The sequence below is a fragment of the Vitis riparia genome, chromosome 16 (assembly GCF_004353265.1).
Source record: "Vitis riparia cultivar Riparia Gloire de Montpellier isolate 1030 chromosome 16, EGFV_Vit.rip_1.0, whole genome shotgun sequence".
NCBI lineage: Eukaryota > Viridiplantae > Streptophyta > Magnoliopsida > Vitales > Vitaceae > Vitis > Vitis riparia.
In genome coordinates this window covers 4,428,780-4,454,447 of record NC_048446.1, presented here as the reverse complement: position 1 = coordinate 4,454,447, position 25,668 = coordinate 4,428,780, and the positions used below count along the sequence as shown (strand labels likewise).

The 25,668-nt window shown below is 36.2% G+C and overlaps 2 protein-coding genes across 10 annotated transcripts; both read left to right on the top strand.

The window, feature by feature from the left end:
* Positions 1 to 2,412: 2,412 nt before the first annotated feature.
* LOC117932918 (pentatricopeptide repeat-containing protein At4g02820, mitochondrial) lies at positions 2,413 to 8,753 on the top strand. 3 transcript variants are annotated; one of them, XM_034854240.1, is made up of 4 exons: positions 2,413 to 2,555; positions 2,654 to 2,714; positions 4,055 to 4,467; positions 6,835 to 8,753. In XM_034854240.1, exons 3-4 carry the CDS (start codon positions 4,141 to 4,143, stop codon positions 8,095 to 8,097), a joined length of 1,590 nt encoding a protein of 529 aa, XP_034710131.1. In that variant the 5' UTR covers positions 2,413 to 2,555; positions 2,654 to 2,714; positions 4,055 to 4,140; the 3' UTR covers positions 8,098 to 8,753. The 3 variants fall into 3 exon arrangements, with proteins under 3 accessions (XP_034710131.1, XP_034710129.1, XP_034710132.1); XM_034854238.1 differs by lacking the exon at positions 2,654 to 2,714; XM_034854241.1 differs by lacking the exon at positions 2,654 to 2,714 and having other exon boundaries at positions 4,026 to 4,467.
* Positions 8,754 to 9,729: 976 nt separating this feature from the next.
* Positions 9,730 to 14,234, top strand: LOC117933092 (pentatricopeptide repeat-containing protein At4g39952, mitochondrial). Of its 7 annotated transcripts, XM_034854474.1 has the most exons (4): positions 9,730 to 12,563; positions 12,754 to 12,808; positions 12,911 to 13,022; positions 13,880 to 14,234. In XM_034854474.1, the coding sequence occupies exon 1, from the start codon at positions 9,869 to 9,871 to the stop codon at positions 12,215 to 12,217; it is 2,349 nt and encodes a 782-aa protein (XP_034710365.1). In that variant the 5' UTR covers positions 9,730 to 9,868; the 3' UTR covers positions 12,218 to 12,563; positions 12,754 to 12,808; positions 12,911 to 13,022; positions 13,880 to 14,234. The 7 variants fall into 7 exon arrangements, with proteins under 7 accessions (XP_034710365.1, XP_034710363.1, XP_034710361.1 ...); XM_034854472.1 differs by having other exon boundaries at positions 9,730 to 12,808; positions 12,914 to 13,022; XM_034854470.1 differs by having other exon boundaries at positions 9,730 to 12,808.
* The last annotated feature ends 11,434 nt before the right edge of the window (positions 14,235 to 25,668 follow it).

Here is a 25,668-nt window from a genome sequence, read left to right as displayed (position 1 = left end):
CTGATTATAACACCGACGTTAAAGAATCAGCATTTGGCTCAAGAACCAATGTGTCCGACTCTGTGGATTCTGTTGTTGAAGTTGAGAAGTTGAAGTCGGAGATGAAGATGATTGAAACTCCCACTCCAAGGAAATGCAATCAGCAGCGGCGTGAGGTTATTCTTGATAAACTCATATGGGATATACAGCTTGAGAATCTCTTGGCCACTAAGTGGACTGCAGCAAAAAGGTTTAGGCTTGAAGGTGTGTGAAGTAGCTACATGGTAAGTGGCTATAGTGATACTACTGAGAGTTTAGAGTATGAAAATGCCACGTGAAAATATGATCCATCACAGACCCTTGGGAAATTTGAAGCTCAGACAAACAGTCCTCAGGGTGGGCAAGTTGGCTATGGTGGGGAATACAGTGTTCAGTTACGACAAGCCCGGCAGCACCACTGATCCCTACAGTGCGGTCTCTCTACCCTAGGCCCAGAAGAAAATGTCTTTGCATGATGCGCCTTGCGCATGGCCACCTTTGAGCCACGTGCCATCTCCTATTTCCCCCTTCTGATTTTGAAAATGATTTATCAAACCCCATTTTGTAAATAATTTTCCAAATTCTGGTTTTCAAATAATTTCAAGTCTTAAAAATTTACATCCTTTGAATTTGTAGGTTCCAAAAATCTCATATCTTTTAATAAAATTTGTTGTCATCTTTCTTTCTGGCAAGCAATTTTCACATCTCCTCTATTTTTAAAAATGTTTTAAAATAAGCATAAATCTAATTTCATTATTACAAGTGATAGAATTTATGGAATTGATTCATGGAAAATATAAATTGGGCTTTGATGGGAGCCCAACATCAGAGAAGTTTAAAACAAAAATAAGATTGGGTGAAATGGAGTATGATATCTGATGATTTATTACTCTGTTTAGTGACATGTGTGACATAGTTTGTGATCATTATTGTGCATTAACCTCATTTCCTGATAGCGCATTGTCGTTTGCTGCCAAGGTACACACCCGTTCTCACTTTGGCCATTCTTTATACATGTTTTGATTTCCATATGGGTATGATCGTTCTGGTTATCCATCGATTTCCTTACCAATTACCACGATTGCTTCATTTTATTAGTAGAGACCCGTTCATTTTTAAAGATTTAGAAGGATGCTACGGTCTTTACCATACCTTCACAATAAGTAACCTGACCATCAAGCCCATTTTTGGTTTTTCATTGACCAGCTTTTCCAAATAAGGAGTCATACTTAGAGTTTTCTTTCTTATTTTGTTTACCCTTTAAAATTAAAACAAAAATAAGTGGCGACTCCAAGTCATTTTCTAAATAATAATAATAATAATAAATAAATAAATAAATAAATAAATCATTTTTTAAATAAAAAGCGAGTTCGCCATCGAATGGAAGCATATGAGCATAAATAAGGGATCCACAAAAATAAATGGATTAAATTAGTTATTCAATTATAACTTGGGTAGGTTGGTGTAAACAATCGACTTGAGTTGACTTTCTACATAGGATTTATTGGCTCTAAGTCAATTAGTAAATATATGGTCGAATTTCAATTTTGTATCTATTTATCAAGGGAGCAACCATCAAATTTCTAAATTTCTAAATTTCTAAATAAATTATTAATATGCATTAAAAATTTATATCATGTTGAAAATAAATGTTTTGTATTTTATTTTTTATTTTTAGATTATATTTGGTATCGAAAAAGATTTAGGTTATGTTTGGTTTTTGAAAAATTTGAGGAAAAATATTAGATAAAGAAAATAAAAAGAAAAAGTATGAAGAAAGAAAACATAAAAAAAAAAATTAAAATTAATAAATTATTTTTAGATACTACTTCAAATTCATATTACCTATTTTAATTTCTCCTTATAAAGATTAAATAATTTAAAAATAAGTAAATATTTAATTATATTTGATTTTCTTTTATATTTTTTATAATACAATAAAAAAAATCATTTTCTTTAATTTTTATTCTTTCCATTCTATTTTTTGAAAGCTAAACATAATTTTAACAAAAAAATACAAGTAAAAACATTAAAATAAAGGAAGAATAAAAAATAAAAAAATTATTTTCATATACTACTTCAAACTTATTTCACTTTTTTTTAATGTAAAAATTAAATAATTTTAAAACTATGAATTTCTAATTAATTTTAATTAGATTAGATTTTTTTTTGTTATATTTTGTAACTAAATCAAATATTTAAAAAAAAAATCATTTTTTTTCTTAATTTTCTTTCTTTCTTTAATATTTCCCCCTTTTTTTGGATATTTGATTTTTGATTTTTTTTTTTGTGTTTTTACCAAGTTAGAGCCATCGATAAATTCTATAATTTTATTAATTTCTATGAGTATTGTCATTGCAACGTTCCCAACCACTGACGGAGAAGACCATGATAGTTAACATGTCATGCGACACACCTGATCAGAACACTACCAAAAACCCTAGAACATCTCCTTCACCCTTGCTGTCTCCACTCAGGATTCCGAGCAGAAGAAAAGAAGCAAGCTTTGGGTTCTACAATCACCTCTCTCTATAATTGTAAGCCTCACCCTTTCTTCTTCATTTACCTCTCTTATTTTTCCTGTATTCTTAGCTGCAATGTGCATAATAAACTTGAAGTTGGTAATTTTGAACAGGAAATTCAGAAATGGCGTGTTAGGATTTCTCTTTCTTATCTGAATTCGAAGCCTAAAATGGGTAAAATTTGAAAGTTCTGTGTCGATTTCTTGCCGATTGAATAGGTGTATTGTTGCAATTTTGAGTTGTTTGATTTTTTGAATGCTGACTACACTAACAATTTGGTATAATTCAAAACAAGTCATACATTGGAATTTATTGCGATGCGCTGTATTCATTTCAGTTAACCGACCAAAATGCAGATTTTTTTTTTTTTTTTTTTAAATACAAAACACAATAAAGGTTTTGAGCTTATTCTTGGCTAAATGAATTTGAAAGCTGAAATGAATGAAAAATTATTATTATTTTTATTTTTAATCTGTTTGGTGTTGATTTGTGGTGACTGCACTGGTGTTTTGTTACAAATTTCCACGTTTTGTTTGGTTTTTTGAATGCTGAATTCATGGGCAATTGGTATGTTTGGAAACAAATACATATGGGAAGTTTTTGCATAGTGCAAATTATTTGAGTTAATTGGACAAAGTATTTTTTTTTTTTTATTTCTTGTATGATACTCGAAAAATGGGTTTTGTTTTTCTTCTTTGTCAACCGAATAAGAATCCTAAAATTGATGAAATCAAAGTGGTGGTTTTCTTCCCTTTTTTTTTTTTTTTTTTTCTTTTTTCTGCTTTTTAAAGGTTGGAAATTTGAATCTTTTTGGTGTTGATTTCTTGATGATTGCATTGTTATTATGCAAATTTATAGTATTGTTTGATTTATTGAATACTGAACAAATTGGTAATTTATTACATTTGCAAAAGGTAATATAATTTCTTGCTACTGCAGAATTCTCAGTTAACTAGCCAAAATGTTGATTTATTTTTTTTTTTTGAATTTTGAACAGTGACATAACTTACATTTGAGATTTTATAATTGTATTTGTTATACATTTCTCTAAAGCATGTTCTTACCTTTGCTTAGGTGTGTGCCTTGTGCTCTAGGAGACCTCTGTCCCTCAAGTGTACCTTGAGCTTCACAAAAATATTGGATCTTTTGTCTATTCTTTGGAAATAAAATTGAAAACAGCATATAACTCATGTTTAGTGACGCATTTATGAGAACATTTCTTTAGAACCATTTCCTGAATGTGTAACTACCATAAAACATTAAAAATATTATTTTCGTATTTTCAAAAGTGCAAGCACTTTTACAATTGAAAATGATGCAGAGATGAACATGTTTGTTATTTCATTTTCAATATTGAAAAAAAAAAAATTAGAAGCTGTTCTTGTTTCTGCTACTAGACAAGTCCATTGTCTATTCTTAATTTTTTTTTAAAAAAAAGGAAATAATCCATTTCTAGTAACATCTGAACTCATTTCCTTTGAGAAGGTTGATGACTCTGGGTTGGGATTTACCAGGTGTAGCTCAGACTCCAACCTCGTTAAGATTTACCCTCAGCACTGGAGACAAGTGAAAATTAAGACACCAGACCAAGAGTCAAAAAATGTTTCGCCAACGCGTGCATACAGCCCTTGCTGCTGTGCGTCACTTCTCAGCAGAGGTGGCTACTATGAAACCCCTGACAACCATGAAGCCCATGGCAATTGTAAAGCCCAAGGCAGTTGTAAAGCCCAAGACAAGTGATGGCAATTCCACCTCCAGCGGTCGAGATACCCTTGGCCGGAGGCTTCTAAGTCTTGTATATGCAAAACGTAGTGCAGTCATAGCAATACAAAGATGGAGAGAAGAAGGCCACACGGTTCGAAAGTACGAGCTCAATCGCATTGTTCGAGAGCTCCGCAAGCTTAAGCGCTACAAGCATGCCCTTGAGGTTCCTCTCTATTGCATTCTCTCACTTCTAATATTGCTTAAATCTAAAAATTTTATGCGTTATAATCATGATGTTTGATGTAAGCTTTTAGTACTTATCTTTATAGGAGTGTAGGCTAAGAATGTTGAGATTTTTTAGTGTTCATGTATGAGCTATTCAAGATTTTTGAGTGGAGATGTCTAAATGGACAAAGTAATGATTATTCCTTAGTATGAGCAATGACTTCTATTTGGTTGTTTTTGGGGGTAAGGATGATTTTGAAATTTGAATAGTTATAGTGCTATGGCGATCAGATGCTTGGAAGGGACATTTAGATCGCATTTAAGATCTTGAAAGGTGAGATTAGTTTAGTTTTGAGTTGGATTTCAGGGTGAAGTGTGATCTTTTGTGCTTGAGTCTAGGTTGGAAAAATGCATTCCATGGATTTTGATGCCAGCCATTGTGTTTGCCCATGTGGTATTTAGGTGGAACAAATGGTTCAGGGGATAAGAGGAAGAAACTGGAAGAGAAAAAGATAAAGACCATTCATGTATAAAAAGTTGCCACTATTTGCAGGTATTGTTTCTGGGTTTGGGCCATCGTGGCTAACAAACCTAACCTTCAGCATTTTGCATGAATTGGCCTGCAGCATAGTGCCATCTGTTTAACCTCAATTTACAGATTGAGAAACTACCATTGCATGGAGGAGTGACCCGTGAAGATCCCTGGTGTGTTTCAAGGAGGAATGATCTCTATTGTCCCTAAGATCCTTAATGAGGGGTTAGAGCTTGGGAAAACAATGTGCAGTTATGCTAACTCTTTTTTATAGGATAGTTTGCAAACTATTCAATATGCAGTTATGGGGATAGCCATATATCTCTTTATCTGAGAATTATAATCTGAAACATGGATACATGGGTGGATAAGTTGTGAAGTTGAACTATCCTATATTGCATGAATTTAGGTATACGTGTTGGGTGTTGTCATGTGTTGAGTGTCAGATTCTTCTAATTCCCAGTCCTTAGGACATGGGAACAGAGCTAATAATCTAATTTTCCTCCTCTTGTTTGTTCCCCCTGATCAAATTGGGGTGTTTAACTAAGATAAAATATCTAATATGAATCTAAGGATACTTACAATAAAATGAGAGTTTTTTATGCTCTTTTGTTTTATTTTGTTATTTAGTTGTTTTTCTTTTTCTTTTTCCTTTTTTTAGTCATACCAGATGAACACATCCCACGGACACTTGTCATGTCATGTGCGACATGGGTAGTTTGCATACTTTGAAGTGTCCATTTTTATAGGAGATGCCCACATATTGCCAAAGCTCCCTTCGATGGAATTGTAAGGAACATGATGTACTATGGGGATAATATATAGAGGTACACTAGCTATGAAGAGTTTTTATCGAGCAAGTGTTCTTGGGGTTCTATAGAGGTATATCACCTTCTGTAGGAGTTGAAATTAGCATATTAATTCCTATTTTAAGTTTGTATCTTTTGAAGAAAGAGTAGAAACAGAACTACTGACTTGGGTTATTCCTATCCATGTTTTTACTCATACAAAGAAATTTCTGCCCTTCTTACAGCCTGGAATTCTAATATGATTATTTATAGACCTCAAATGGTGTCTTCTGTTCCTTTATTTATTTCTTTCTTTCCAAACATTTAAAATATGTTTAATTGTTATTTTGGGAATTTCTATTATTCATAGGAAATATGGCACATGAATATTTCTTCTAGATTTCGTTTTAAATTAATAGCATGGTAGGATCCTCTATAAACATGAAGAACTAGTCTATAAGTCTATTTTCTGCAGCATTAATGCTTTGATCTGGTTTTTCCTTTTGTGTTCTGAAGATCTTTTTGACAGGAATTTCAAGGGATGATGATTCTAATTTCACTAATCACTGAAATGATTTATGATGGGTATTTTATCTTTTACAAGAAAGCAAATGAAGTTGAAATCTATTGCTTAGGCATGTAAATCCAATGGAACCCCTATTTTCCGGACCTCCTAAACGTCCCTTATCTAACTTTTCGCATGAAACATGTGGTATCTGCTTCTATGGGGAACTATCTTAAGAGTGAAATCATGTGGTATCTGCATGATTTAGAAATTTATGTATAAGGTTTTGCATGATAATTTAATTAAAATTCGTTCTCTGAACAGACCTGCAATTGCTTTTGAATGTTCATATCAAGTCCAGGTGATTTCAGTTGGCTGCAGCTAGCTTAGTTTACCAATTATCATGATGTTTTGTTTCTTATAGATTTGACTGGTCCATTTATTTCTGTTATGCCCTACTGCATTTTAGGACTTGAACTGCTGAAAAGTTGCATCCTTCACAATTCTTATTGTTTTAATATCATTTTATTATCTATGCAGATATGTGAATGGATGACAAAGCAACACGATATCAAGCTGTTAGCAGGTGACTATGCTGTCCATCTGGATTTGATTGCAAAAATTCGTGGTTTAGCTAGTGCGGAAAAGTTTTTTGAAGATCTTTCAGATAAGATGAAAGGTCAGCCCACTTGTACTGCTCTTCTCCACACCTATGTCCAGAACAAGGTGTCTGAAAAAGCTGAGGCTCTCATGGAAAAAATGTCTGAATGTGGTTTCCTGAAGTGTCCTCTTCCTTATAACCACATGATATCTTTATACATCTCAGATGGACAATTAGAGAAGGTTCCAGGAATGATTCAGGAGTTAAAAAAGAATACATCGCCAGATGTGGTTTCTTACAATCTATGGTTGACTGTATGTGCTTCACAGAATGATGTCGAAACTGCAGAAAAGGTACACCTTGAGATGAAAAAGGCCAAAATAGATCCTGATTGGGTAACATATAGTTCATTGACCAACTTGTATATTAAAAAGGGACTCCTTGACAAGGCAGCCACCACTTTGAACGAGATGGAGAAAAGGACTTCCCGAAAAGGTCGAATTGCTTATTCCTCCCTTATCAGCTTGCACACAAATATGCGAGATAAAGATGGTGTTCACCGAATATGGAAGAAGCTAAAGTCTATTTTCCACAAAATGAATGATGCTGAATATACTTGCATGATATCCTCACTTGTGAAACTGGGGGAGTTTGAAGAAGCTGAGAATCTCTATTCTGAATGGACATCAATTTCTCCAACTGGTGACTCTAGGGTCCCTAATATACTTCTTGCAGCTTACATCAATAAAAATGAGATGGAAATGGCTGAGAAATTCTACAATCAGATGGTGGAAAGAGGAATTACTCCTAGTTACACCACTTGGGAGCTGCTTACCTGGGGTTATTTGAAAAAGAAGCAGATGGAAAAAGTCTTGGATTATTTTGAGAAAGCTGTTGGTAGTGTCAAGAAATGGAATCCAGATGAAAAGTTGGTTAGAGAAGTATACAAGAACCTTGAAGAGCAAGGCAACATTGAAGGGGCAGAGAAGGTATTGGTCATTCTTCGGAAGGCAGGTCATGTGAGCACAGAGATATACAATTGGCTTCTAAGAGCTTATGCAAAGGCTGGTAAAATGCCATTAATAGTTGCAGAGTGGATGAAGAAGGACAAGGTTGAGATGGATGATGAGACTCATAGGCTTATCAAAGAAACTAGCAAAATGTGTGTGAGTGAAGTTTCAAGCAAATTTTGTTTAGCTTAGAAGGGAGTGATCTTTGAGATGGATGAAAGAGTTGGAACTCTTTTGGGAACTTGGAGCACATCAAGTATACTCTTCAACAGCATGGCATTTGACTTTGATTTGATTTTGTATCTCATAAAAATCTTTACTCTGGCCATTCTGCAGCATACCTCCATGAACAAAAACAATCTCCCATTTGATATCCCAAAGTTGCAACTGAATCTGTCCTCACAAAAGTTGTGCAGTTGAAGGTGCAGTGAGACTATGGCTGCCATTGTCCAATCTATCTTCAATTTCAGGGACCCTTTTCAATGATTTGGAATTGGCAGATCCATGATCATTGATCTGCACCCTGTTTGCGATGTCAGAACCTGTAAGGTCCCCCTCTTGCTCTGGCTGGAAGATTGCATTCTTTATCATATGAATTCAATTATGTGATTACAGTAGTTATGTTATCCTACTTCCCACATTGGTTTTGCTTCATTGATGCCTTTGATTTTCTGGGTTTCGAAGAATGGAAGTGTAGCAGAGGTGGGTGGGTACAATTCAACAGAGGTGACTAGGAAATCTTAAGAAGTAGGGTTTGTTTTCAAATTTCTAGTTGCTTTGTTCCTCCCTTGGCTAGCTAGCATGTTGCTTGATCAGGAAATGAAGAGAAGGAACATCTCACTTCAGTAGTTGTATCTATAAATTTTGCATAAACCATCAAACTGAAAAAAGAAAAAGAAAAAAAAGGAAGATAATATCATCTCTCTGTAGATGTTTTTGCCTTTTTCCTTTTTTGGCTTAGATCTTTAGGGAATTTTAAAGAATTTGTTTTTTAACATATCATTTATTTCAAGACATTTTTGCATTAATGGAAAATGTTTTTTTTTTTAATACCATTTTTCCCTCACTTTTTAGTACAAATATATAAAATAAGGTTCAAAAATATTTAAAAAATGTTTTTGACCTAAATTTGACCGCACAATTGAATCATCACCAAATATAATTTAAATTGAATTCAAACTAAATTCAGGTTGTGATGGACTTACGTTTAAGTTTTTCTAAATTTAAATTATTTATATTTCTTATTTCAAAGGGCTTTTCAAATGGTAAAATGCTTGGCAGTGTTAATAGATTAAAAGCATTTTTAGAAATATTTTAATAGATTTTACTTAATGAAAAAAATTAAAAATATTATAATTGTCCTCATGTATTTTTTAAATACAATTCTTTAGGCTTAAATTGGAATGAACATGTAATTGTCATTTACTCATTGGTCGCGATAATTAAAATAAGAGGTGATAAAGTTTGATACAATTCATTAATACGACTTGAACCTGATATGTTTTTCTGGATTTTTTTTATCAATTTATATAACATGAATTTAATCGGAATTTACCTATTCAATTATCATGTTGATTAACTTAATGAAATAAGTAATGAATTAAAAAAACAAACAAATAATTTATAATCCGAAAACAAATTGGATTGAGTAAAAAGTTCGAAAAACAAATGTAACCTTTGACTTACCTGTTCAATAATTAAATAATATTTAGGGTTAGGATTATGTTTTAATGTGATTATTATTGTCTGTTATCATGTTTGGGTTCACTTATTTTGAAAGAGTAGGCTTTAACACCAACAAAGGGGAATTGCTGCCCCTAATTAGAACGCTGATTAGGATATGGTTCACGGTTGGGGTCATGAACTCGGTTCTAAACTACTCCTTTTCTGAGCCTCATCACCACCCAGAATATTTTCCTTCCCCCAATTTGATTGCCAAGCGTTGTAGGAAAATTAGAATGTCATGCTCAGTCTCAAACCAACTCACCTCTTCAAGCACTGCTCCTCTCTTCTTCAACAACGGCTCTACTGCTCACCCACGTGGTCTCATGAACCCAACGACTTTAACTACCTTAACCACCTTCTATCCAATCAGATCTCTTCCCTAAAAACCCTCCTCCAATCCCATGCATTCATCATCACAAGTGGGTATTCAAATAACATCTTCATTGCGTCAAAGCTCATCTCCCTGTATGCTTCTTTTCACAAACCCAGTTGCTCCACCGAACTGTTTGATGAAATTCCCCATAGAGACGCCTTTCTTTGGAACTCCATTATCAAAGCCCATTTCTCCAATGGGGAATACTCAAGAGCTCTTGATTTTTATCAGTGGATGAGGGCCTCTGAGGCTCTGCCCAACCATTTCACTGTCCCCATGATTGTTGCATCATGCGCGGAGCTTGAGTTGGTGAATTATGGGAGGAGCATTCATGGCTTAGTGTCAAAACTTGGCCTTTTTTCAGGTAGTTCAGCGGTTGGATCCTCTTTTGTGTATATGTATTCGAAATGTGGAGTTTTGGAGGAGGCATATGGTGTGTTTGACGAGATTTTGTTTAGGGATGTTGTTGCTTGGACAGCTCTTGTAATTGGGTGTGTGCAGAATGGGGAGAGTAAGATGGGTTTAGAGTGTCTTTGTGAGATGCATAGGATTGGTGGAGAAGGGGAGAGACCAAATTTTAGGACATTGGAAGGGGGGTTTCAAGCTTGTGGGAATTTGGGAGCTTTGTTTGAAGGCAGATGCTTGCATGGTTTAGTGGTGAAAACTGGGATGGACTATTCCCAAGTTGTTCAATCTTCGCTTTTATCCATGTATTCCAAGTGTGGGAACCCTGAAGAAGCTCATCGTTCATTCTGTGAAGTGCTAAATAAAGATATTATTTCATGGACGTCCATGATTAGTGCTTATTCAAGAATGGGGTGGGCAACTGAATGCATAGGTATGTTTTGGGAAATGCTGGTTTCTGGAATATATCCTGATGGAATTGTTATCAGTTGCATGCTTTCTAGTTTCAGTAATTCCATGAGGGTGTTTGAAGCAAAGGCTTTTCATGGACTAATTATTAGGAGGCACTATATATTAGATCAGATGGTCCAGAATTCATTATTGTCAATGTACTGTAAATTTGGATTCTTAAAACCTGCGGAGAAGTTCTTTGGTAGAGTAAATGAACAGAACTTTGAGGCTTGGAACTTGATGGTTTCTGGATATGGCAAAATAGGACTAATAATGAAATGCATAGGGCTTTTCAGAGAAATGCAATGCCTTGGCATTGAATCTGATTCAAACAGTTTAGTTTCTGTGATTTCTTCATGTTCCCAATTAGGAGCAACCCATCTAGCCCGGTCCATTCATTGCTATATGATAAAAAATTTGATGGATGAGAATGTCTCAGTTAACAATTCACTGATAGATATGTACGGAAAATCTGGGAATTTGACCATTGCCAGGAGAATATTCTGTAGGATACCAAGAGACATTGTCACATGGAACACTTTAATCTCTTCTTATGCTCATTGTGGGCATTTTGCTGAAGCCTTGTCATTATATGATAAAATGGTTTTAGAAGATCTAAAACCCAACTCTGCAACGTTGGTAACCGTGCTTTCAGCTTGTTCTCATCTTGCATCTTTGGAGGAAGGAGAGAAAGTTCACAATTACATCAATGGAGGAAAGTTTGAGTTCAATTTATCTATCGCTACTGCATTGATTGATATGTATGCTAAATGCGGACAACTGGAGAAATCAAGAGAAATTTTCAATTCAATGCATGAAAGAGATGTTATCACTTGGAACGTGATGATCTCAGGTTATGGAATGCATGGAGATGCCAGATCTGCAATAGAAATTTTCCAACAGATGGAGGAATCAAGTGCCAAACCAAATGGACTTACCTTTCTTGCTGTTCTCTCAGCTTGTGCTCATGCAGGGCTTGTCAAAGAAGGGAAGTATTTATTTGGTAAAATGCAAAATTATTCTGTGACACCCAATTTGAAGCATTATGCTTGTATGGTAGATCTTCTTGGCAGGTCAGGTAATCTGCAGGAGGCTGAAGCTTTAGTTCTTTCAATGCCCATTTCTCCTGATGGTGGTGTGTGGGGTGCTCTGTTAAGTTCTTGCAAAATTCACAATGAAATTGAGATGGGAATAAGGATTGCAAGGCATGCTATTGCTTCAGATGTGGAAAATGATGGGTATTATGTGATGATTTCCAACATGTATAGCTCTATTGGGAAATGGGAGGAGGCTGAAAAGGCAAGAGGAATAATGAAGGAAAGGGGAGTGAGAAAGAAAACTGGCTGGAGTGCAGTGTAGCTAATTAAGAAGTGGGCATCAATTGTGGGTGCGGATGTCTTCCTACTGCAATTTCGATAAGCATACAAGAGGCACTAGGATCCAGAAGCAAGATGAAGTTAAAACTGTGATGGTACTAATTCAAGTTGCATGTTTACAACAGTTCTGTCATGGCAACTCCAATGCTAACTTCAGGTGTGGTAGTTATGCATGTGCTTAACTCAATTTGCCCCACTGTTTTTAGTGCTCCCTGATACAGTCTTGAATGTTCTCCTGATATGATAGTTAAACCTTAATGCAACTGTTTTCCCATACCCAAAAATTCAGAATTCTGAAGAGGGGAGAACTAGGCTAGCAACTTCCACAGGTAAGAAACATTATTTTAGCTTGCTTTATTCATGGTTGTCGTGATCATGCCATCACTGGGTTTCCCTAACTGTTTTAGTTCTACATGGCAACATAGAATTTGAATAAGTTGCTCATACTTAATTTTTTTTTTTAAATTATACTAAATGACTTGTGCTGATCAACAAAATCATGTATTGGACAATTGGTAGGAAGTAAATTTTAGTGCTTGTGCCATCTAGAAGATTGCAAGGGTTGTACACATAGGTAGTGGCAATAATACACTCCTACTAGACTTCTAATTGGGTGATTTATATGATTGTTAATAGCCTGCATTTCATCTCATAATTATGATGTTTATTTGTCCAGCAGCAGTTCCATTATTGAATGAAGAAGGTCCTTTTGAAGTCCAACTTTAAGCAAAAAGCTCAATAGCTGCATGGAATATAAAGTCTACTAAGGTCATCCTTTTTTTCTCAAGGTAATTCTTTTTTAATTGCATGTTAGATCTGTAGGTTATGTAATGTTGGCTGGTTATAGATGAATTTCCTTTTTTTTTTTTGATTTATATTGAATAAATTCACCAAACAGTGATCATGAATATGGTCGTTGATGATAATACCATAAGAACTAAATGAGAATTTATGAAGTCATAAACAAATAGGCGGTATAAATAATAAAGAAATTAATAGGAGCAATGAAGTAAAAGACGATTGATCAGAAACCTCGTTGATTACGATTACTTGGGTCAGTTTTAAATGTTTCCAAACTTAATTTTTTTTTTTTTCGGTTGTGCCTTTGCTAATGAAAACTGTTGGCTTAATAACCATCCTTTATGGGTGGACTGGTGGAAATCAACCATGAACTGCTAGAGCCCTTCAGCTAGATTGTCTGGAAAATCGTATGGAAAATTAAGCAGTGCTTTTCAGAATCAACGAAGGATATAAAAAGAAAAAAAAAAATCCTTAAATCCCTATGTCCATCATGAGGATAGAATCAGGAGGAAAAAAATAGACTAGAGGGACGAACCATTTTTTTCTTTTCTAGGTAACCTCATTGAAATCTACTATCATCAACTATGGCCCACAATACAAAGAGGAATTCCAAAAGAACTTGATTTTGGATGTTTTTTTTTTTCCACAAGGAACTTGATTTTGGATGTTCAAATTCATTAAAATCATTTATATTTGAGCTATGATACATAAATATATAAATAAAACACCGCCTACAATCACAATAAATCAGTCCAAAACTGCTTTGTGAGATATTCTGTGACTGGATATAACTGAGCCAATGAGCATTTTAAGATTAACAAGCTCCTATTTGAACGCTACCCAGGTCTGGCTGCAGTCTTTCTACACGAGCTACTTGGGCTGGTTCTCGGCAGCATTAAGCGCTTGTGACTGAAAAAAATGAGCAAGTACGAGGGCGATGGCAGTGTTGGTGGCTGTGGTGGTGATCGATACTTGGGGGGATCTCATGCTAACTGCAGACATGACTCCTAGCCAGGGGTTAATTGTATTTAACTAAATCGTAAGGGGAGGAGAGTGAAATTCACCCTTTAAACTTTTCATCCTGAAAAGGAAACTTCTATTTTAATCATTCCTTAGTTAAATTAAATAATGTCATATTTCAACTTTTTCATCCCAATTCTTTTTTGTGGAGTGTTCTTACTAACACTTTATCTTGTATATATAATTGTTTTTAACAATTCTCAAATGATGTTTTGAAAATATTCTAAATAGATTCAATGAAATTTTTTTTATCGAAAGGTCCCATCATGTGGAATTCTTCTTCCATGAGAATTTTGTGCTTTTATAAATTTTTGTTCATTACACCTGTGTTCCATTTATATCAACCAAAGTCCCTTTCAAGTGTGAAGTTTGAAAATAGAAGCTCAATTCAAACTAGAAGTTTTGGTCTATGAGGGTGAACAATTGCACCAGCCGAGGAATCGAAGAATTTATGAAACAAAAATAATTCCCTGGTTGTTTTTGCTTATAGTTTTGAAAAAAAGATGATAGAACCAACTTCTTATATGATGAATTTCAAAACTTTTTAACCCACTTAATAAGTAAGGTTCAAATTGAGTTTGTAGTATAGGTCATGTTATAATATCCTTTACAATTAAATTCATTTTTATATTTCTTATTAAGTTCATGTTTGGTTGATAATTTAAGTAATACATATCCTATAACTCGAGGATTATATTTTTCATTTGGATATGATATTTAGAATATTATATCTAATGAGAGATATATTATACTATACTCATGCTTGCTTTGTGTAACGAATTAAATATGTAATAAAAACTATATTATACTTCAAGATTTGATATTTGTTTAAAATAAAATTTATATGGTATCTTAATATATATATATATATATATATATATATATATATATATATATATATTAAAAATGTATGAAATTTCTCTCATATTTAGTATTAATTGGAAGTTTTTTTTATAATTTATCATTTAGTGAGTAAATTTTTCTTCTTTGTTAATAATATTCATGAATCTAATATTTGAAATCTATAAATAAAAACAATTCTATTATATTTTAAAATATATAAAAATATTATATAAATATATATATATATATATATATATTAAATAATTCAACTTCAAATTATTATATCTCATGTAAGGGGACATAAAAAATAAGGTGAATAATATATTATATCACATATCTTATCCCATATTTGGTTGAATATGGGATAAGATATAATATTTCACCTCTTATTCCATCCCATTTTATTTTCAGCCACACAAACCTAAAAAGATAAAGTAAAATAAATGGAATTATGGGTAAGTTTATTCATCTCTATTAAGGTTTGAGATAAATACACTTAACCACCATGACTATAAAATTTCATTGAATACATCCCTTATTTAATATATAGTTCTTCATTATATGGAATCATGTCACTTGAATTGTTGTCTACTAATATTGGTGATATAAATGATCTACCATTAAGCAACTAATGTAGAGGTCATCTCTCATAATATTAATGTATAAGATGATCATTATGGCATGAGCCTAAGGGATGTCTATTTTGGGGCATCAACTACAATATTAATGTGCCCGACTATCCATTAAAGAATTAATGTATGGGTGTTAGGGACGTCCATTACACAATAGTTCAACTTCTATGTGAACCATGTGGGAAATTTCGTAGCCACCATAATTATGAGAAGGGTTATTTCACATTGAATGTGTCATGATGAGAATGACTCTCTCTTATAGTTGTGGGAGTATTTTGACAATCATTTTACATGTTATATCCACCAAATTTTAAAACCATTTAAAATTAAGGAATTTTTTTTTTTAAAAATAAAATAAAATTGCTAGAAGTAATTTTTAAGACACAAGATAAGTCCATTGGTGAGCTTACATATTTTTCTATAGGAAAATAAATTTTTTTTTTAGACATCCATTTAACCTTCATAATTATTAAAAGGCATTTATTATACTCATTAATCTTCATCCCAATTCTTTTTTGTGAAGTGTTCTAAGTAGCACTTGACAAGATGGAGATCATTTTAGAATTTTTTACATTGTATGTATGACTATTTTTAATAATTCTTGAATTATGTTTTGAGAACAATTTTAAAAAATATTCCACATAGATTCAATGGATTTTTTTATTTTTTATTTATAATCAAAAGGTCTTACCATGTGGAATTCTTCTTCCTATGAGGACTTTGTACTTGTGGAAATTTTTGTCCATTGCACGCATGTTCCATCTATACTAAAGCCACTTTAAAATGTGGAGTTTGAAAGTAGAAGATCATGAATTTTAATGTGGTAGGTAAGTGTGGACCCCGCATTTCGGCTCATGCGTTTCCCACTCGATGGTGAGCTCGATCTTTTTGTTTGAAAAATTGATTTTATTTATTGTTTGAAAAATGACTTGGAGTCGCCACTTATTTTTGTTTTATTTTTAAAGGGTAAACAAAATAAGAAAGAAAAACCCTAAGTGTGACTCCTTATTTTGGAAAAGGCGGCCTATGAAAAACCGGATCGGGTTCGGGGGTCAGGTTACTTATCGGGAAGGTACGGTAAAGACCGTAGCACCCCTCTAAGTCCCTAAAGTCGGGTCTCTACTAATAAAATGAAGCAATCATGGCAATTGATGAGGGAATCAATGAATACTCAGAGTGATCATGCACATGTGAAAATCTAAACATGCATATAGAAAATGACCCGAGCGGATGTGGATGCGTACCTGTGCAGTGATCCATAAAGCGCTATCAAGAAGTGAGGTTAGTGCACAATTAAGGAATAATTTCGAGCATGTCATAGAGCAGAATAAAATCAATCATGCATGGCAATTAAATCAAACAAGCAATCAATCAATCATAAGGAAATCACATATGTTGGGCCCCCCACCAAAGCCCGTTTATTTTGCATGAATTAATATCACTGATCCTATTATTCCAGAATTATGAAAAGTTCATTCATGCTTGTTAAAGTCAAGAGAAGCAGAAGATTGTTTGAAAGCCAGAGCGGAATTAAAGCTATTCGAGAGAAAACTGGATTTTTGAGATTTATTTGAAAATTGGAGTCTCGAAAATTATTTGAAGATTGGAGTCTTGAAAAATTAAATTTAAGAACTGAAATTTTGGATATTAAATTTGAAAGAAATTAGAATTTTGGAAATCAGAAATTAAGTTCAAAAATTGGAATTTTGAATAATTGTTTAAAATGGAATTTCAAAATAAATAACTAAAATAATAATAATTAAATAGATTAAGGTGAATTTTGGAATTTTGGAATTAGGAATTAAATCGGGAGTGGAAATTTTAATGAATTGTTTAAAAATAGAATTTTAGAATAAATAAATAAAATAATAATAATTAAATAAATTAATGTGAATATTGGAATTTTCAGAAATAGAAATTTAATTCGGATGTCGGAATTTAAAATAAAAATGTTTAAAAATGGAATTTTAAAATAAATAAGTGAATAAATAAATAGAATAATAATAACGAAAATAAGTAATTAAATAAAAGAACGTGAATATTAGAATTTTTTTTGTAACGGGAAATTAAATTCGAAAGTCGGGATTTTGAAAAATTGTTTAAAGATGGATCTTTTAAGAATGGATAAATAAATATAATAATAACAATAACGAAAATAATGATTAAATAAATGAACATAAAATATGAAAAAAAAATTTTAAATTAAAGTTTTGAAGATTATTCAAAAGTTATGGTTTTAAAAATTATTTATACAAGTGGAGAACACGCGTACGTAGGCTTAGGATGAAACGATTAAATGGTAAGTGGTCTTTGAATTACATAACCGAAACTCTCATCATGACTTTTGGAGGCTACCAATTGTGGAGGGTATCCAAGCTGGGAATAAATATAAGCTGGCCACGTGCACACCGAAATGGTTATTCATATGGATTGCAGGCATATGGGAGATAATAGCAAAGTGCTGACAATTAAGTGGGTTAAGTGATAAAAAAAAAGTGGAGAGATGATTTGGGATGGCTGAAGCTAGGGACCGAAAATGCCCAGCTTTTGCATGACCCCACTGACCACATTCACAAGCCGCTGCCCATGCATGCCAGAGTATTCCTAGTCGCTGGTCATATACTCATGCGCATCCTCCTATCTCACATTTATGAAATTCCAAGGCATGCACCGCGAGTTAGAGACGAGATCCTGGGGTGATGATATTCCTCTCGTTGACGGAAGAACACGACTGACATGCTTCTGGATAGCACACAAAACACAAAAAAAAACCCAGCAAAGTGACGCGAATTTTGATGCTTACAGCATTGCAAACATGCTGCTAAAGGCTCTGTTCTCCACGTGATCAGACCCATCTCGCTTTCGCTCACTCGAAGCCACCGAACCTGTACTGTACCCAATATGAAGACCAAAAGGCTCATGCTGGCCAAAACCCTTCCCCTAGAGGATACAAATGACTATCGAGAACAGAGTATAAACGAGAAGGGAGCAAGCATAAAAAAAAGAGAAATACAATGAAGCATCCAATGAACGGGTGGGAAGAATCAGATGAAAACGAGGTCCGAAAATGTGACTCAGACACACGTAGGGAAGCTATGAAGAATTAGATCACTCTCATTCCAGTAGCATATGAAGAACAGAGCATATTGCAGAGGACTAAATTTAACCAAAGAAAGTAAATTATCGTTTTGGACTAGAACTAAGAAAATGTCAAGAAGGATAGGAGAATAATGGAAGGTGAAAGACATGAGATTCGTACCTGTAAGTGGACTCCCTACCCGCAAGACCAGCTAGGCTTCAAGCGCCTTCCTCCTCGCCCTTCTGCTCTGGATCCCCCTTGAACCCCAGCTCCCCCTGTTCTTGTGTCTTCTTCAGCAAGTCACTACCGGCTCCACTGCTCCTCTCGTCAGCAAGGATGGCGTCTCTGACCATCAGCATGCCTGCCGCCATGCCCATGCAGCTGATTTTCCGGGTGTAGAGAAAAGAGGGCCCCCCACTTCTCTCAAGTGCTGCCCGGTATACCAACCTCAAAGGGGGTCTACAAATATGCCCCTCTTCGGTAGAGCTCACGAGTGTAAAGAATGTGAACACTAGCGTGAAAGCAAGTGTGAGTAATGAGTGGAATGAAGTGAACTCTACCGAAGAACCAAAGAGACCCCCATAGGGGCACTATTGAAACGCAAACTCATTCAGGCTAGCAGATGAACACAAAGGCTCTAATCCTAAAAGAAAACCTATCTCAAAGCGCCTCTGAAGCCACACTAAGGACCCAATCTCTCTCTAAGATGTCTCCAAAAGTGACCCGAAGATCGATGTCAAAGATGAGTAATCGTCGAACCATCTTGGAGTACAGACAAGAATGCGTCTAAAGGAGACTGCCCTATGTGGACTACGAGACGAATAAGCAATAAGCACTGGGTAACAAGGTGAGGAGAGTGAGAACAAACGCAAAACCCTGAAGATAAGATGTGCAATGCCGGTGAATATGAATGCTAGGAACTGTGACTCTGAATGACGAGACTGATTCTAAACACCAAACTGAGAAAATAATAGCTCTGGAAGCCAAACCAAAAAGCTAACTCTAAACGCTAAACTAGAAGGCCCATAAGTGAAGACCTACGGTGGTGATACAATAAAAATGCCCATGGATGCCAGTCTATGGTGGTGATAACTGAAACAAATGCTCATAGATGAAAATCTATGATGGTGAATCTGAAATGCCCATAGATAGCTGATCTATGGTGGTGATAAAACTGATCAAAGCCCAAGGATGAAAATCCATGGTGGTAATATAACTAAACAAAGCTCACAGACGAAAGTCTATGGTGGTGATAATGGATCAAAGCCCATAGATGTAAATCTATGGTGGTGATATAACTGATCAAAGCCCAAGGATGAAGATCCATGGTGGTGAAACTCTCAAAAGCCCAAGGATGAAAATCCATGGTGGTGAAATAACTGAAAGGCCCATAGATAAAAATCTATGGTGGTGAAATCTGAAACAAATGCTCATAGATGAAAATCTATGATGGTGAAAAACTGATCAAAGCCCATAGATGAAAATCTATGGTGGTGATAATCTCAAAGGCCCAAGGATGAAAATCCATGGTGGTGAAATAACTGAAATGCCCATAGATGCCCGATCTATGGTGGTGATAATCTTGAAGGCCCAAGGATGAAAATCCATGGTGGTGAAAAACTGATCAAAACCCATAGATGAAAATCTATGGTGGTGATAATCTCAAAAGCCCAAGGATGAAAATCCATGATGGTGAATATGAAACAAAGGGGATGCCCTAAACAAACTGACGGTAGGGGGATGCCCTAAACAAACTGAAAAATAAGGGGATGCCCTAAAAAACTGAAAAGAGGGGGATACCCTAAACAAACTGAAAATAGGGGGATGCCATAAGGGATAACTCGTAAAGATCGACAAATGGGTCTGACAACCATGAAATCAAAACGAGACACGGTAAACCCAAAGAGAGGGGGTATGCCCCAGTAGAAAAGCACTAAAGGGGGTATGCCCCAGTGTGACGACTCGCAAAGATCAAGAAATAGATCGAGTAGTGAGAAAATCCGCAAAATATCTAATGAACTGAAGGATGGGGGTATGCCCCAGTGTAAGATAGTAACCAACATAAGACAGAATGTCACCAAACAAGACACCCTGGGATATGCTCAATGATGATGCAATGAACAGGATATACATAGCCTCAATGAACAAACGCTAAAACAAGACCAAACATCACCAAAACTATGCTGACAAAGCAAAACCAAAATAAGGGATCAAACAAATGCTGACCAAAACCCTAAGTCTGAAATGTAAACAAATCAAGACACAATATGGCAACTATCAATATGAGTACATCATCATAAATATATCAATAATCTAACAGGTCCTACCATCACGGAAGATGTTGAACCTAATGCCCAAAGGCATGTGAAAACTCAACCAGAAAGCCCGAGACTAGTCTGCATCTTCCTCTGATCAAGAGAAGAGGATAAAGTCAGGTAAGATGATGAAATATGTAAGCTCAAAAGGTGTAAGGCTCTGATAAGATGGGTGTAGGTATAACGGTGTCCAATGTAGGATGTATGGGTGCGTAACAAAGATAAGTGAATATCCAAATCAAACTAGGTACGCTGAGAAGACTGAGCCCAGGGTGTCAATGACTCCATGATCCATCGAAAGCAGCAATCATAAACACGAAATGGAGTCTCAATGTCAAAATCAGCAAGGTGGCCATGCCCTAGTGTGAATGCATCATCTCAGAATGGATAAAATCTCAATGCAGAATGATCTCCGGAAAGTAAGTGTCCGGCATAAACTATCATCTCACAAAATCATCATCGATGAGTGGGCCATGCCCCAATGTAAGCATCCCCAAATCAAACATCGATGAGAGGGCTATGCCCCAGTGTAAGCATCTCCAAATCAAACATCCATGAGAAAAGTATAACCAATCATGCATCATCTGATCCAAAATGAATCTCCGCTCCTCAAAGTCATCGTGGTAATGTGAAGAGAGTATCTGACCTCCTCTAAAGAAAAAAGCATGTCCCAATGTGAACTGGTATCTCTAAGATCAACCGCCAATGAAAGGGTTATGCCCCAGTATAGGGCAAACCCTGAAATGACTAAACTCCGCTACATGCTCTCATAAGTGTCTATGTCCTGATCCAATCATCTGGAAAATCTGTCAACAATGATGAGAAGGCTACGCTCCCGCGATCGCATCAAAGAAAACATCCGGTCATATCTCGTACTCCAGTGTGAAATGAATCTAATCGCCTCCAAGGAACAGCTATGCCTAAAAACCATCATCGACCGAAAGGGGTATGCCCCTGTGCAAAATACACCAGATGAAATGTGCCAATCCTGTCTCATGCTCCAATGTGAAAAAGGACATCTGATATCCCCCGAGGAATGGACATGGCTCAAAAATCCGTCATCGACTGAGAAGAGTATGCCTCGACATAATGGTCATCCGATAATAAAACTCTCTAAGATGGTATGCCCCAGTGTAAGGCCATACCATAACTCCTGGTCCATCACAATCAGAATGCTCCCGAATCAATCCCAGATATCGCTCACATAAGAGCTATCAAACACAATGCATGATGAGTCAAAAGAAACAGATGAGCTCAGATCACCCGTCATCGAATGCGCAATCCACGTCAACCATGTGTACAACTAAATCAGACCCATAGATCAAATGAGCGTCTCTCGGAAGGAAAGCATGATGACATCAAAGCGTTGCGAGGTGCAGGCTTAACTGGGTAACTCTCGAAAAGCTCCACGGAGGAAACATCGTGTCAATGTGTATCTCGTAAGTGGGGATGACTGGGCAACTCCCGAGAGGCTCCGCTACGGAATCATCATAAAGATAGCAAATGTATCATCGTCTCGGCACACGTCTCGCAAATGGGGATAAGCATGCAACTCCCTCATGATCTGGAAATCTCATCCGAACGGAAATATGCCCCTGTATGGCATCGAAATGTATGATAGGTCAGAGATCAGATAGCATGGAATCATCTATCCTCGAACATGCGACCTCTGCGAAGATCCATAAAGATCCTTCGAAACGGAATATGCCCCAGTATGGCATCAAGTGCGCGACAAGTCCGAAGAACAAATGTCATGAAATCATCCATCGTCGCACATGTGACCTCCATGAAAGTCTATAAATCTCATCCGAAACGGAAAATATGCCCCAGTATGGGCATCGGATGCACGACAGGTCAGAAATCGAGCGACATGGAATCATCTATCATCGAACATATAACAATGGTCGTCCAAATCCATAATTGAATCATGCACACATATCCAAGATGTACCTCCCGGATGGAGAGGCATGATGGCATCCAAGTGTCAAGAAGTACGGACCTAGCTGGGTGGATCTCAGGGGCTCCGTAAGGTAACGATCATGTCCACGTCTCAGTGAGCATCCAGTAAGTGATGATCGTGCAAGTCCGTGAGGATCCATGAACCTCTAAATGAAATGGGATATGCCTCAGTGTGGCACCAGAGGTATGATAGGTCAAAAATCAGGTGACACCAAATCAATCATCGTCAAACTCGCGATCCCGGTAATTCGAACACAACTGAATCGGTCCTACACCTCAAAGGGGTGACTCCCAGAAGAAGAAGCATGACGATATCTAAATATCAACCAGATCTCAATCACCTGTCCAAGTAGAGGCTGCTGAAGACGACATCTGATCCCATGGCCTCAGGGTGGTCTTAAGACACGGGACGTAACGTAGGCCAAGGTGATGGGGTGATAGAAATGAAAGGAAACTAGGCTCAAATACCCAATGATCAAAACTCATGCCCTCATATATGAAATGCAACATGTATAGTGAACCCCATGAGCCATGGACCTGAGGATGCCTAACATGAATATGATGTCGATAAGGAGACAAATGAAGCAACATGAACTGATAGTGGTATGTGTAATGATGATGCGAAATGAGTATCGAACCCGAGATGGGTCGCTGTAAGGAGGGAATAAGATGTGAAGGGAATGAGATGAATCACAAGCAACGACAAAAAACGACAACGAAACAATGAATATGTGAATAAATGTGGTGATCGACTCAGATCAAACATGAAGTGAAGTCACATCAATAATGAATGTAATGATGGAAAGGACAATGACTCGGAGTCCTTAGGAGAAGGTTACTCATCTCTCTCACAAATAGATATGACGAAACAATACAAACAACACGGGATCTCAGAGAGCTCACATACGAACTCCCAATAACGAACATACTCGATAAAAATGACCCCCAGACATCAATATACATACTCAATGATAAAAAATAATACACACCTACGTTTTTTTTTTTTTTTTTTTTTTTTCATTCATTTTTTTTTTCAATTTTTTTTTTTTTTTTTTTTTTTTTTTTTTTTTTTTTTTTTACATATATACAAACACGCGTACCCTGAACATGAACAAATGAACCCCAAAGATGATATCAATAGCAAATGGACACACTCCCAAGTGATAAGGTAACAAACAAAACTCTCTCTAACGAGATGACCTTCTCAAACTAAGGATCTCTAAACCAGTGTCCGTGAGATAGATGGTGGAAATGATGTGACTATCCTCCATGTGATGAACTGAGGGGATCACTACTCAGGGTGAAGAGAAATATGAAACAAACAAGTAGTGGATATGATAAGGAAGAAGCGACGAGGAACACAACCAACAAGATGAGATGAAAATGCAAAGGTGCGGCGATAGGAAAAGATAATGAGAAAAAACATGCCCTTAGGTCCAAGGCTCATGAAAATACCAAACAATGCATGCATACATTAAAGGGCCCCTATCCCGGTGTGAAAATGTGAGCAAGGCGATAAGAAAGAAAGGCTATAATACACATGCGAGGCTCAATGGGCTAGCAACGGACTATGTATCACAAAGGAATAACAAGGTAATGGCTAACCGAAATGATGGCCACCCATCCTGCGACCATGGTCTCAAACATAATACCTCTTTAGCTGATCCACATTGGTTGGCTCTGAGAATCGGTTTCCATCTAGATCCATCAACCATGCAGCGCCCTCTGGGGTCAACTCCCTGATGAAATAAGGTCCGCTTCAGTTGGGTCTGAACTTCCCTCTAGGATCATGTATCAACCGTACTCCGAATGCTCCATAATAACCTCAAAGATGGTTCTCTCAAAGCAAAGTGAATGGTGATCTCATCAGGCACGACTGCTCATCATAAGCCAACTCTCATCATACAATATCAACCTCTGTACTCACGGAGAAATAAGTGACAGTCTCATCAAGCGATCGACCAATCCTCACATCGTAAGCCACCGAAAGGTCATAAGCCATCCATTCGTCATGCAAGATCAACCTTGGGCTCAAACTCCTCACACTCTACCTGGTCGAATCAAATAGGGGATGTGCAAAGCTAGAAAGGTCGAGGATAGAAATGTCATATAATGGTCTCAAAGGTGATGCTATGCAAAGCTCATAATGGATGGAACGCAGGTCAAAACAAAGTCAAGGTGTGGGAAGTGAGCAAGGTACTGCTCTAATCGTTAGAAGATGTATCCCAGTCTCGAACTCCCTAGGTCAAATCTCTGATCCTAGGCCAATAGGCTCAATATCCTCCATGATAGGTCAAGCCTCAATACCACAACGTGCAAGTGAAGAGATGCCTCGAGTCAAAAGTACAAATCATAGTATCACAAAACACAAACACATGTCCATAAAAGAAAATGCATCCAATGGGATAATCCGATGAGTACATCATGCAAAAAGAAAGATAACAAAGACAATACTCAAGAAATCGAGTTATAGTCTCTAAAAGTCACAAGTAAGACAAGACTAAACAAACAAAAACAAAAACAGTGACTGGTCCTGTCGTCACATCTCTGGCCATAGAAGAACAAAATCTGAGCACCACTGTACCAAGGTAAGCTAATCATGAGTCAATCGCCCAAGTCAATAAGATCAAGGACTGCTGGTGAAGGGGTGTCTGCATGCATAGCCTGAGCTGAGGTAGGAATAGGAAACATGTCAGACTGAGGATGCCCAAACATCCCAGAATCAACAATGTCCTGTATGGCATGTCGTAGAGCAGTGCAACGATCAGTGTGATGTCCTACTGAT

Excerpts from the sequence above, each read along its gene's own strand:
- LOC117932918 (XM_034854238.1), top strand. The coding sequence starts at position 4,141 with ATGTTTCGCCAACGCGTGCATACAGCCCTTGCTGCTGTGCGTCACTTC. Across the intron at positions 4,468-6,834 it reads GCTACAAGCATGCCCTTGAG|ATATGTGAATGGATGACAAA; the intron begins GTTCCTCTCTAT and ends TTATCTATGCAG.
- LOC117933092 (XM_034854474.1), top strand. The coding sequence starts at position 9,869 with ATGCTCAGTCTCAAACCAACTCACCTCTTCAAGCACTGCTCCTCTCTT.